This window comes from Mastigoproctus giganteus, chromosome 10 (assembly GCF_048544385.1).
Source record: "Mastigoproctus giganteus isolate SK-2022 chromosome 10, ASM4854438v1, whole genome shotgun sequence".
NCBI classification, from domain to species: Eukaryota; Metazoa; Arthropoda; class Arachnida; order Uropygi; family Thelyphonidae; genus Mastigoproctus; species Mastigoproctus giganteus.
Genome location: NC_143584.1, coordinates 83527208 through 83541757, shown reverse-complemented (window position 1 = coordinate 83541757; position 14550 = coordinate 83527208). Strand labels below are relative to the sequence as shown.

Genomic DNA, 14550 nt, shown 5'->3' with positions numbered 1-14550 from the left:
CCAATCAGATGACAAGTGCGACTTCTGGGTATGTGGGACAAGCGGTTGAATAGGTTTTAAGAGTAACACCAAATTGCATAATTCCTTTGGCTCTTAATTCGTGCTTAGCCGCAGCACTAATTGACTCATGTATCATTTAATTTTTTACTCAATAGCCTCAATTAACTAAATAGATGTGAACAATGTGTCCCCAGTAAAGGCTCTCATAATCCATCTGTTATATGGAAATTTTCTTCGTTCCACTGAAACTATTACTAATGTAATTATCCATGGGAATTTAAAAAAATTGCAAATATCAAATTTCTATAAAGAAGTTCGTTAAGCAGAGGTCCGACTTGCTTACGTCAAATTTTTTTAGCACCCTCATGAACTGCCACCCGTATGCGACGCTTACCTTGCCTACACCCTGCCCTTGAGCCTTGCACAATCTCTCCAGGGCCAAACTGATTGACAAGGCTCTCGTCATATACTCCCTCCTATTGTGTCTGGGCAGAATTGCAGACACTTTCAAATTTAACCCGAACTTTCGACTGTTTTTTTTTTTTTTCGTATATAAAAAATCAATGCACATATTTCAGTTGACAAGAAAGCATGATATGAAAATAATCTGACTTGGCTAACTACAGCAACTGAAAGAGAACAAAAACATGAAAAAGACTGAAAAGGTCTTGGTGAAGGATTTTTTTTTTTCCCCATTTGATTATTTTCTCTTTTTTGCAAACAGTGCCTGTTCATTTATGCATTAAAATAAAGTTTGATACTCACTTACTTTGATTTTTCATCGTTATAGCTACATTTTATATAGTTTTTTGTAATGAAAGTTCAACAGTTTTAAGAAAGGAATAAATCCACTAACTTTAACCATGGAATCTGGTTAACTAGTGCATCCAAAATTTTTCTAAAAGCTGCATGTTATTGAAAATGGAGTTCTAAATTTAAAAAAAAAATTCGAAAAGCTTTTTATTTTATTTTTATTATTTTCTAAAATCAATTTATTGAAATTGTTCCCTTCTTCAAATTGGTGACTCAACTGTTGCTAATAATATGAACAGAGAAGAAGAACCAATAAATTCCATACACTGACCTGCTCCATTTTTTCAACTGTAGTTGTGAGCAAATGGATAACATTTTCACACATCCCACGCAATGCTTCATTGCTAACAAAATCAGGTTCATTTGGCCGTCGAGCCTAAAATTGAAAAATTAACTTAAAAATGAAGCAGAATTAATATTAATTAATACAGAAAAAAAAAATCATGAAACTAGGTTATTTTTTCTATTCTAAATTCAATTCTACTTCATTTCTATTCTATTTAATTTCTGATTCTATTTCATTTCTAAATGCCAAGAATGAAACATCCTCTCATTGTATTATCCCCCATCCCACCAACTTCCAAAAGAATACATAAAAAGTGTAACCTTTATATATTAAAATTTTTAAATATGATTCAACTGGCTTACCATTTTTTTTTTAATATTATGACATTTGTTTTTAGGAGAAACAAATACAGATGTTGGGCTGTAAGAAAGTCAATGCTTGATGTTAAGCAGGATGAGATAAGAGGAAATACCAATCCTCCACTTGTAAGTTGTCACTCAAGCCAGTAACCTTAGGGGTCATAAAAGAAGATCAAGGGGTCACCAATTAAGGAACACTGAAAAAGAAATCGTACCTGAACATAATACTTTTAACATATAATGTGACATTGGAGGAACTAAAATGTCATGCAATATGATAAAAGTATTATATTATAGTATGTATTATAGGAACTACAATGTAATGCTAAATGTATATGTCTGGGTCTTATTTCTTTCCAAATTCCTTAATTGGTGACACTCCCTCGCAACCCCACTGTAGTTCACACAATGGCATGCAATATGATACAATAAAAATTGGACGCTGCTAGGGATAAAGCGATGGTTGAGTAGGAAAAGACAGAGTGGAAATCACGGGTCACTGCTCATCGTGGACTAATGTTATTAGTAGAGTCCCTCAGGGTTCAGTGTTGGGTCCATTATTGTTTTCTGTATTTATAAATGATATTGATGATGGTATATCAAGCTTAATGTCCAAGTTTGCAAATGATACGAAGGTCGGCAGGGTTGCTATGGACACTACTGACACTATGATGCTGCAACAGGATCTGGAAAGGTTGAGCAGATGGGCTGAGAGGTGGCAAATGAAGTTTAACATTGACAAATGTAAAATACTACATATGGGAAGCAGTAACCTCAGTGACGTTTTTCTGAGAACGAGGGTAGCCTGTGCGGACGCACATTTTTGCCGCTCCTGGAACAGAGAAGTTTTTTCTGATTTATTTTCTGTTTTATTAGCTTAAATTGGCATATCAACTTATTTTCTAGAGTAGCTTTATATTCCTATTTACGATACTTAGTTTAAAGTAACTTAGATAGAGATTTTGTAGGTATTACTTAGTATAGTATCGGAAAGGGTATCAAATCCACGTGTTTACCATTCGTAAATTGCCGCCATTGTTACGCGATAATAGATAGCATAAGCTTAATATAGTATAGTACATAATATTGTCAATTAATCAGATAATTAATCTTGTTGAACTTCATTGTCAATTAAATTGTACTTTTAACTATACATATAACGACTTGGGTTAAGTAACATAAATAATTAGTAAAAAATAAATAATATTTAACTTGATACGAAGTTATATAAAGGGATTTCGTAGATAACACTCAATACTGAAACATAAATATAGCGTTATAACTGTGTTGGGATATAAGTTTAGGGTTTTAATTTTGTACTGAAATTGAAATTTTATTGAAATTAAATCAAAATCATGACTCAGACCAGAGCAGCAAAGCAAAAGGCTCAAGCTAATGGGAGTGCTGTGGCTCAGGGGAGAACTGAGGGGGGCAGTTGCCCCTCTGAATCACAGCCTACTAAAATGCACTACTTGCTTGATGTTTGTGGAGCAGTCGGGTACGGGACATGATACTGCCATGGGGGATGTCTTTGTGTGTGCGCGATGCAAGGAGTGTAAGGAAATCAGGCGACAATTCAGCTTTGTTATGGGCCTATATGAGAGCTTCGAGGGCATCCTTCGTGGATGCCCTCGAAGGATTAAAAGTGAGGGGCTCATCAAGCTCTCAGCTGCCGACACCAATGCCAGAGCTTGCACTTGGTCATCACGCAACACAGCGGCAGCCCCCAAGGCTAATGCGCTGGTCCCAAAGGAACTAGTAGTTGTTGGTGTCTCTACTGTCAGGGAAATGGGAAACATGCTTTGTAAAAAGGATAGGTGGAACAGGACCAGGGTATGTCTGCCAGGGGCAAAGGTTGATGTCGTTGTAGAGTGGATATCATCTTTTAAGGGCACAAAAGGTGATATAGTTGTACACGTTGGCACTAATGATATTAAGAGTAGCAGACCGGCGGAATTACTTAACAAGTACAGGTCACTGTTGAAAAAAAGCCGTGAATTAGGGTTGAATTTGAAAGTGTCTGCAATTCTGCCCAGACACGATAGGAGGGAGTATATGATGAGAGCCCTGTCGATCAATTCAGCCCTGGAAAGACTGTGCAAGGCTCAAGGGGTAGAATTTTTTTCAGCCTGGTCTGTACTTGCTAACAGGAGAGACTGCTTCTACAGGGATGGGATACATTTAAATAGAAAGGGTGCAAGAATGTTTGCTGATGCTATTGAGGCAGGTTAGGTGGGTCGGAAAACTGCTAGATTGGGGGGTACAAGGACCTTTTATTAAAGTGTATCCCATCACTGTAGAAGCAATCTCTCCTATTAACTAGCACAGACCACGCTAAGAAAAATTCTACCCCACAAACCCTGCACAATCTCTTCAGGGCTGAATTGATTGACAGGGCTCTCATCATATACTCCCTCCTATCAAGTCTGGGTAGGATTGCAGACAGTTTCAAATTTAACAGTAACTTGTGAATTTTTTTTCAGCATTGACCTGTACTTGCTTAGTAAATCCGCAGATCTCCTACACTTCATGTCATTAGTGCCAACGTGTACACGATATCATGTTTTGTGCTCAAAAAAGATGATATCTGCTTTACAACATCATCAACTTTTGCCTCTGGCAAACATACTCCGGTCCTATTCCACCTATCAAGTAGTTTGGTGCATAATGGCCTTTAGTTGCTGTTAACGCCATAAAATCTCCAACAATAACTATCATGTAACATGCATGAATGACATTATCATCCATGCAAGCATGCATGGATGATAATGTCATCATAATAATATGTTACATCTATTTCTATATGCTGTACATTATCCTCATGCTTATTATCCTTGTTTGTTTGCCAATATATAATTACATCATATTTTCCACCACCTAAAATTAAAAAGCCACATACACTACAAGGCAAACACATTACCTTTTCCAGATTTTTAAATCATGAAATATCTTGCACATACGCCTTCTGATTTTAAGTTGCATTTCTTTGGCACCTTAGACTGGTAATTTGAAAGACTGTTAATTAGCTTTAGGCAGCATAAGTCTCATAAAATGATTGCACATGACAGAGAACAAGGCTATTATCCCAAATTTTTATTTTGCCATGAAGACTAGAACAGCTGATGGCTAAATTATTAAAGAAATTAAGCAAAAATATGCAGAAATTTTAACTTACTTTTAGTATTTTTTTCTGCAAAAAAAAAAAAAATAAATAAATAAAATAAAAAAATAGAGAGGAGAAAGTGTTTATGAAAACAGAAGAAATTCTTTATAACCAAATATATTTCATATTTCAACAAAAATTGGATTCTCCACCATACATCTAGAGATAGAGCACTATAAAGTGTAACTGATCAAATCTTGTTACAATTGTGCAACTCCCTCACAATATTTATTTATGTATATTGCAATTCATACACTGATTAATTAATCTGATACTTCACCCAAAGATTTTTAAGTTAAATTAATTTTATACATCCATTTAGTAATTACCAAGCAATCATCTGGTAATGCACACTGCCGTACAATAAACCAAACCATAGCTTGACCACCTTCCAACTCCAGATAGCCATGATGAGCCATAGCAACAACAACCTGGGCCAAAATTTTCTTCACCTATAAAACAAAAAAAAAAACATAATTTGTGTGATTACTAAAAATTATCTTAATTTATAAAATTAATGAAAGTTTTTTTCCTTACAAAAAAAATTAAAACAAAAAATTAATGATATTGTCCATTTAAAATAATAGTACACCACATATGACAAACTGTTTGCTTAACTAGAGCTTGATTTCATTTGATTTTTTTCTAATGCCTTAGGCTATTGCCTTTCAAGTGAAAAATTAATGTTAAAAGTCACAGCCACACTACAAATAGGTTACCATATCAATGTACATAAAACTAACAATTAAAATTTCAGCCTCATTCATTTTAATTTCACCTTTCAGTGCCTTATAGACCTCAATTACATCCCCTGCCAAGTTAGCAAGGCCTGTAGCCCACATATTCAAAGTCTTTACTAGTATAATCATCATCTCCGTCGAACGAGAGGTTTTTTAACCATATTTAGGCGATTTATTAACCAACTGTTATATCAAATATTTTCTATTAGTAGCTTATAGATCTAGTCAGCATCCTTAGTTTATTCTGAATCGGGACCACGAGATTTCGAAGTTAACCAATACTTAAGTGTCCGTAGAAGTACAGTTCGTAAATTAGCACCATTGTACACGATACAACATATCGATATACCGAACTCGATAACATAAGTTTAGTATAGTATAGTGCATAATATAATATTGTCAATTAATCAGTAAATCTATTAAACTTGTTAAACTTCATTGTCAATTAAATTGTACTTTTAACTAAATATATATATATAACGACTTAGATTACAAACGTAACAAATAATTAATACATAACTTGATACGGAAGTTGTATAAAGGGAATGGGTGATTTTAATTTCCCAGATATTGACTGGAATTTGTGGGTTGGTCACTCACACACTAGCAAGGCTTTTGTGGATTTATTGGATGATTGTTTTCTACATCAGCATGTTCAGGAGGCAACTAGAGGAAGCAATAATCAGATCAATACTCTTGATCTGATTATCAGTAGTGATTCTTCATTCATTAAGAATCTGCAGATACAGGAACCACTAGGTGGAAGTGATCACAGTGTGCTGAAGTGGGATTTACTCAAGGAGGTAACTACCATCAGAGGTAAAGGGAAGGGTTTTTGCTTTCATAAAGGCGACTATGATGGTCTGAGACAGTATTTAAATTCTATAAAGTGGGACCAACTGATGATGTTACCAACAGCAAATTCAAAATGGAAAGCATTCAAAGAACAGATCTTGGCTTTACATACCAACTAAGAAATATTGTTCAAGGTTCAGGCCTAAATGGATGTCAGATGAACTAATGAGACATATGGCAGAGAAGAAAAATGCAGGGAATACATACAAATTAATGGGTGACATGGAAGCCTATGATAGATGTAAGTTGATCTGTAACCAAGTCACAAAGGAGATTAGGCAGGCAAAGGCAGACTACGAAAAATCCTTGGCAAAGGATGAAAAGAAAAACAGAAAAGAGTTCTTTACCTATTTAAATTCAAGAAAGAAAGGGATAAATCAGATTGATCCACTGGATATTCATGGTTCAACAGTTGAGGATCCTGCTCAGATGGCTAACAAACTAAACGAGTATTTTGCATCTACATTCACACGAGGAGTTATTCAGGAAGGGAAATATCGTAGGTGAAGTAAACATTGGCAGTGAGCTCGATGATTTTGTAATAACTGAGAGGAAAGTGGAGGAGAAATTGTTGAGGATAAATATAAAAAAGGCACCTGGTGTGGATGGGATCTATCCAGTTATATTAAAGGAGGCAGAAAAGGAATTAAGCAAACCCCTAGCCATAATTATGAGAGCTTCTTTTGACTCAGGGGAGGTACCCATAGACTGGAGTTGTGCAAATGTAACCCCAATTCACAAAGGAGGATCAAAGACTGACACAAGTAATTATAGACCTGTTAGTTTAACTTCTGTTCCAGGAAAATTAATGGAGGCACTGGTTAAAAAAGCACTGCAGGATCATCTAGACAAGAATTCAGTTATAGCTCAGACACAGCATGGTTTTGTTAAGGGAAGGTCTTGCCTGACAAATCTGATTGGATACTATGATGCAGTCACAAAAGAACTGGATGCAGGGAATAACTTTGATATTATATATTTGGATCTTAGAAAGGCTTTTGATACTGTTGCACATGGAAGACTGCTGCACAAATTGGAGCAGTGTGGCACTGAAGGCAAATTGCTGCTATGGATAAAGGGATGGTTGAGTGGCAGAAGACAGAGAGTTGTAATCAATGGACACTGCTCAACGTGGACTAATGTTATTAGTGGAGTTCCTCAGGGTTCAGTGTTGTGTCCGTTGTTGTTTTCTGTATTTATAAATGGTATTGATGATGGTATATCAAGCTTAATGTCCAAGTTTGCAGACGATACAAAGGTTGGCAGGTTTGTTAAGGACACTACTGATGCTATGCTGCTGCTACAACAGGATCTGGAAAGGTTGAGCAGATGGGCTGAGAGGTGGCAAATGAAGTTTAACATTGACAAATGTAAAGTACTACATATGGGAAACAGCAACCCCAGAGCAACGTATCAACTCTGCGGTACTACGCTGACAGTGGTAGAGAATGAAAAGGACCTGGGAGTAATTGTGCATGGAGATATGAAGTTCTCTGAGCAGTGGAGACGAGATAGGTAGCTCATAATCCCATAGTATAAGGTTTTCGGAATACTGTGTAAAAGCATGAAGAACTCATCTGAAAAAAAGCCATTGAGCTCCTTGAAAGGGAGCAAAGATGGCCAACCCAAACAGTGGGATCGGCAGAAGGATGACCATATGAGGAAAGACTCCGATTATGTGGGCTTAGCAACCCAGCACCTCAGAGGTGATGTGATTGAGGGATTAGTAAAATGAATGAAGGTGGAATTCTCACTGTTATAAAGAATTCCAGAACTAGGTTCCATAAATTCATATTATTGGGGTTGTGATTTAGCTTAGATTGTAAGTTTTCTTTTAGCCACCAAGTCACTGATTGTTGGAACAAGTGCCCTCACAGGTAGTTCAGGCTGACAGTTTGAATAAATTCAAATTTCAACTAGATAATTACCTGTGTAAGGAGGGAAACAATTTGTATTTTCTTATCTACTTGGTTTGTGCTTTTGTTTTTTTTTGCCAGGGTACCAAAAGTCTGTTTCTTCTTTGCACTATATGGTGAATGCTATTAGTACTATTCAGACAGACTCTAGGTGCCTTCATTTTAAGAAAGCATCTCAGATAGATGTGTTTCAAGTCTAATTACAAGGCACATTTGAAGTCTGATCTGCAACTTAATTTCTCATAAAACACAATGTACGGAAATTAAACATGAGTCATTTTTCAATATGATGTCCTAGAAGAAACGTACATTTTTCACACCTTTTCTTCCAAGTTATTAAGGCCATTATGAAAGTTTGTTTTCAGGTGAATAGATGCATGTTGGCTAGGAACAGTTCTGACATGAATATTATCATCCATCATTGGAAACAAACAAAAGGGATAGAAAAATTTACATTCACACATGAGGAGTTATTTAGGGAGAGGAATGCCAGAGGTGAATTGAACTCTGGCAGTGAGCTAGATGATTTTGTAATAACTGAGAGGAAAGTTTTTTTTTGTTGTTGTTTTTTTTTTTTAGGAGCATTAGCAATTAAGGCCATATTGCTCCGGGATATGCGGTGGTCATTCCCTGACCTTTCCGCATCTTCCGTATTTGGTGGTGACGGGCTCGAACCCCGGTCTAATCAAGAAGCACGTGATAAGCACTACTGCTCCTTCCCACCTGGCTAAGGAGGCGCCCTAGAGAGGAAAGTAGAGGAGAAATTGTTGAAGATAAACATAAAAAATAAACCCACCCAAGGTGGATGGGATCTATCCAGTTATATTAAAGGAGGCAGCAAAGGAAGTAAGCAAACCCTTAGCCATAATTAGGAGAGCTTCTTTGGACTCAGGGGAGGTACCCATGGACTGGAGATGGGCAAATGTGACCCCAATTCACAAAGGAGGATCAAAGGGGCGACAAGTAATTATAGACCTGTTAGTTTAACTTCTGTTCCAGGAAAATTAATGGAGGCACTGGTAAAATAAGTGCTGCAGGATCATCTAGACAAGACTACAGTTATAGCTCGGACACAGCATGGTTTGGTTAAGGGAAAGTCTTGCCTGACCAATTTGATTGGATACTATGATGGGGTCACAAAGGAACTGGATGCAGGGAATAACTTTGATATCATATATTTGGATCTTAGAAATGCTTTTGCTACTGTTGCACATGGAAGACTGCTGCATGAATTGGAGCAGTGTGGCATTGGAGGCAAATTGCTGCTATGGATAAAGGGATGATTGAGTAGGAGAAGACAGAGAGTGGTAATCGATGGACACTGCTCATCGTGGACTAATGTTATTAATGGAGTCCCTCTGGGTTCAGTGTTGGGTCAATTGTTGTTTTCTATATTTATAAATGATAATGATGATGATGGTATATCAAGCTTAATGTCCAAGTTTAGAGACAATACGAAGGTTGGCAGAGTTGTTAAGGACACTAATGACAGTACACTGCTGCAACAGGATCTAGAAGAGTTGAGTAGATGGGCTGAGAGGTGGCAAATGAAGTTTAACATTGACAAATGTAAAGTACTATATATGGGAAGCAGCAACCCCAGAGTGACGTATCAACTCTGTGGTACCACACTGACAGTGGTAGAGAACGAAAAAGGACCTGGGAGTAATTATGCAGGCAGATATGAAGTTTTCTGAACAGTGCAGATGGTCTGCAAGAGTAGCTCAGTGTCTTGTCAATGATATACAGGAATTTTTCTAGCAGGGATAAGGAGGTGATTATCCCCTTATATAAGGCAATGGTCAGGCCACACCTTGAGTACTGTATACATGGCTGGAGGCCTCATTTTAAGAAGGATGTAGATCTGTTGGAACGAGTAGAGAGAAGGGCAACAAGATTAGTGAATGGAACAAAGGGTTGCTCTTACAAAGAAAGGCTTAAGTTTTGCAAATTACGAAATTGCTCTTACGAAGAAAGGCTTAAGTTTTGCAAATTACAGTGTCTGGAGACTAGGCACCTGCGAGGTGATCTGATTGAGGTGTATAAAGCCTTGAATGGTTTGAGCATGCTCAATGCTGATGGGATTCTTCCTCTTGCTCAGAATAATCACCTGAGAGGGCATAAATTCAAATTGAGGAAAGACTGTTGTAGGATAGATGTGTGGAAGTTTGCCTTTAGCCAGCAGGTGGTTGATTGCTGGAACAAACTTCCATCTGTCATTGTAGAAGTTGATAGCTTAAATAGATTCAAGGCAGAACTTGACAAACATTTGGAGCGAGTGGATGGGTGAAATAAGGGGGTGTTTTTTTTTGGCTGATGCTATGTAAGCTTGCTTTCTTGCATCATGTGCCTTTGCAAATGCTAAGTCCAGCATTAAACATTCTCCAAGATTCTGATAAAATGACTAATCACAGCAATGGAAGATGGGCAGATAGGAATGGAAGATAGGAAGAACTTTGAGATCCATTCCTGACTTAGCTTGGCAAAGGTGATTGCTTCAGACCATGGGTCCTGAAACTGCTCCTCAAGTAAGATTCAAGATTCTGTTGTATAAAAAGAGCATATAATCTACAGATTTTCCTGAAAGGTGTTTAATTAGATGACATCCATGTCATCTGATTAAACACTTGCCACAGTAAAAGTTACAGTTATTTTTAATTCTTATATAGTAAATAGTCCATCATAAGAGTGAAAACCTTTTGATTTCAAGTTTTACTGACAGGAACTCTAGTGAGTAATATGATGCTGCCAAGGTGATAAAAAGTTTCCAAGAACATTGGCTATTGCACTTGAATTCACACATCCATCATATAATTGGATTAGTGAGTTCAATGTGCATTTTCCCTTCAACTTCCAGATTTTGTACTGACTTATTGCTATTTGAAAGAGAATGGATAACAGATGATGTAAAGTTGATCTATTCTTTTTTGGCTCTGATGGAATATATATCACCATTTGGCACATGCACATTTAAAAGCTATGAGATCAGATGTCACAAATTCCCTCAAACTTTGGGTTGATCCTTTTTTTTTTTTTTCTCTTTTACTGATGTGCCTTCTGCATTCCACAATGATTTTGGAAATAGCAGAAACCAGGAAAATATTTTTTTAATTGTGGCTGCATAGCCAATATTTCCTGTGATATACATCACTGCATCGTTGATAGGCTCCTGATGACAGTAGTGATGTCAAACTCTGGCAGAAGCTGGAAGGCATTCCAGTTAGTTCAATCAATCTTCCACCATGATAACCTTAAAGAGGTGCAGGTTCCCAGGAAATGGTTATTTCCATATCGGTTCTTATCTTCTGCCTTCCAAACAAGCAAAGAGAGAAAAGAGAAGGAGAACAAATAAAAAGATCAAGGGCCAAAAATATACAGGTAGGCACACAGAAAAAGGTATTAGTTCCTATGCCTAAAAGGGAGAAGGCACTATCACTGAGCATAGGTTCAGTGATACAACAGCCACTCCAATTATTGTTAGCACTACTCCATAGGAGGTCATGCCCATCGAAATCACCAAGAAGTAAGAGACAGGAAGGCAATTTCATAATAAGTTCATAAAGATCTGTCTGTCCCCAGGTTGAAAAAAGAGCACACCATTAGAAGAAACTTAACTGCAAGCCCAATTGCTACTAACTCTGAGTTTGTAGCAAGTAGCAAAGGCTGAAGTGGGGGGTTTGGTTGCAAACAAGGAGAGAAACTCCTCCTTGTCCATTGGGTTGTTGTTGTTGTATTTGGGTTTTCTGGCACAAGGGCCTCTTGGGCCATATTGTGCCTATTCGATATTTGCTTATCACAAATTTCTCATGTTATTGTGATCATAGGCTATTATAGAGATTTATCTGTTTCAAATAAGTAAACAGTTCCTCCAAATTTGCATCATTGCCAAGAATCTGCAATAAGGTTATCGGTTCCTTCAAATGGGATAGGGAGGTAAAGGTTGATTTTCTGGTAGTTGAAAGTTGGGGACATTCAATGAGAATATGATATATTGTCAACTGCGACTGGCACAACAAACACTGAGGAGGGTTCTCTTCCATAAGCAAAATACAGATGAGTTGGATGTGAATGTCCGATGTGGAGCCTTGCTAGAATTACTTCTTGTCGCCTGCTTTTCCTGATACTAGATGTCCACAATTTTGGCTCTTTTTTTATCTGCAGCAGTTTATTATTTATTTGAGCTTTCCAGAGGTCAGACCATTGCTTCCTACATGATGTTTCAATGATGGATTTGTAGACAGTGTAGGGCACTGTTTGTTGCCTGGAAGTGCTTGAGTCAGGGTGTTTAGCGGCGGTGTCCACTTGTTCATTACCTGGAATGCCTGCATGACCAGGTATCCAGCAGAAGGTAACCTTCTGGTTGGCTTTTTTACAGTAAAACATTTTGGACCGTATCTCTTTAAGAATTGGATGAGAGGGCGACATGGTAGTTTGAATGGCAGTGATTGTGCTTAAAGAGTCTGTGTATATCAGAGATTGCTTTATACAGCTGTTGTGTATTCTATCTAGAGCTAGTTTAATTGCAAATAATTCTACAGTATAGATAGTGCATTCCGTAGGAAGAGACACAGCAACTGAGAAGGCGGAAAAAACTGCTGCAGCACCAACGGCTGCATCTGTTTTGCAGCCATCAGTATAGATAGGTACTTTATCTGAGTTTTCCAACAAATGAGTTTTATGGAGCTGTTGATAGTTTATATTTGCCAGAGAGGATTTTCCCCATCTTGAAAAGAAATTGTCGCAGAGAGGTGAGAATTCAGTCCAGGGAGTTTCAGGAGTAGCAAGGTCTTGGAATATGTTGTGAAATTTAAGATCCCAACTGATCGTGAGTTCTTGCAGTCGAATCCCTGCAGGGCGGTTTTCATTAGGCTTACTGTGATATAATTCAGCATATTGAGAATCAAACAGGTACTGCCAGATAGGGTGGAATGGCATGCTTTTAATTTTTGCTGCATAATTACACAATAAGGATTTTCTCCTGAGATGCAAAGGGGGTTCATTTGCCTCAATATACAGGCTGTGGACCGGAGATGTTCTGAAGGCTCCCACAGCTATCCTAAGAGCACTATGCTGTATGGTGTTCAGACGTAATAGTGAACTTTTCCTAGCGGAGTCATAGACAGGTGATCCATAATCTAAACGTGATCTTATTAAAGCTCTATACAGACGAAGGAGAGAGCTTCTGTCAGCACCCCAGGACTTAGCAGAGACTGCTCTCAGGATGTTCAGTTTTTTAAGACACGTAGTTCGAAGTAAATCAATATGGGAAGCAAAATTAAGTTTGTTATCTAAATATAACCCCAACAGATGGAAATTGTTAGTGACAGGAATCAGGTTGTTTTTTAAAAATATTTCTGGATCCGGGTGAAGTTTGCATTTTTTACAAAAATGAATTGCACTAGATTTCTTTTCTGATAGGGAATAGCCATTCCGCAATGCCCATGATTCAATTTTAGCGATGGAAATTTGAAGTTGTCTTTCAATGGTGTTCACGGTTTGGGATTGACAAGAAACAATGAGGTCATCAGCGAACATATACGATTCTACTGTATTCGGTACATCCTGCGTCATGTTTGTAATTCTTATTGAAAAAACGTCGGACTAAGAATGGACCCCTGAGGAACACCCTCCTGTTGTTCAAATGATTTGGATAAATTGTTCATGTATCTAACCTGAAATGTTCTGTGGCATAGGAAGTTTTGTATAAAGTGGGGTAAATGACCTCTCAAGCCAAAAGAATGAAGATCTTGAAGTACACCGTATCGCCAGGTGTTATCAAAGGCTTTCTCAATATTGATCATGACCAGATGTCCCCTTATGAAGGTATTTCGGATGTTTGCTTCTGCTTTTATCATTACATCTAACGTGGACCGGTTCTTTTGAAACCCGTACTGATTGTTATTTTGTAAGTTGTTAGTTTCCAGGCCACGTTAGCCGCCTGTGAACCATTTTTTCCAAGACTTTACCTAAGTAGCTGGTCAGTGAAATCGGCCTGTAATTATGTGGAAAGCTGCGATCCTTTCCTGGCTTTGCAAAGGCTAGTATAATTGAGTGACGCCAGGAGTTTGGGTAAGTATTTTCTAGAAATATTCGATTGTAATATTTTAACAATGCTCTTTTTGTTCTGTTGTTTAGTTGGCTTATCATGACAGAGTAGATCCCATTTGGACCAGCAGCACTACTGGAAGTTTTATTGAGCACCCCTAAAAGTTCTGTTAATGTAAATGGCTGGTTGTACGGGTGTGAAACTCTAGTGAAGAAATTGATCTTATGCTGCTCTGATGGATTTTTTAATTTTCTGAAAGATTGGGTTGTAGGTGGATATGCCTGACATACTGGCAAATGATTTGGCTAAGGCATTTGCAATTTCTGCCGGAGAGGACAACTCCTTTCCTTTCCAGTTTAATATTGAAGCAGG

At 37.6% G+C, this 14550-nt stretch overlaps 1 protein-coding gene across 4 annotated transcripts in view; it reads right to left on the bottom strand.

Moving 5' to 3' along the window:
* The window catches only part of c11.1 (maestro heat like repeat family protein c11.1), a 1259325-nt gene that overhangs the window by 896512 nt on the left and 348263 nt on the right, over nucleotides 1–14550 (bottom strand). For all 4 annotated transcript variants that reach the window (XM_090383553.1, XM_090383554.1, XM_090383556.1 and 1 more), the window contains exons 13-14: nucleotides 4951–5073; nucleotides 1085–1189 (exon numbers count right to left, since the gene is read on the bottom strand). In XM_090383553.1, coding sequence (XP_090239679.1) covers nucleotides 1085–1189; nucleotides 4951–5073 — 228 coding nt within the window. The remainder of the gene's footprint in view (nucleotides 1–1084; nucleotides 1190–4950; nucleotides 5074–14550) is intronic.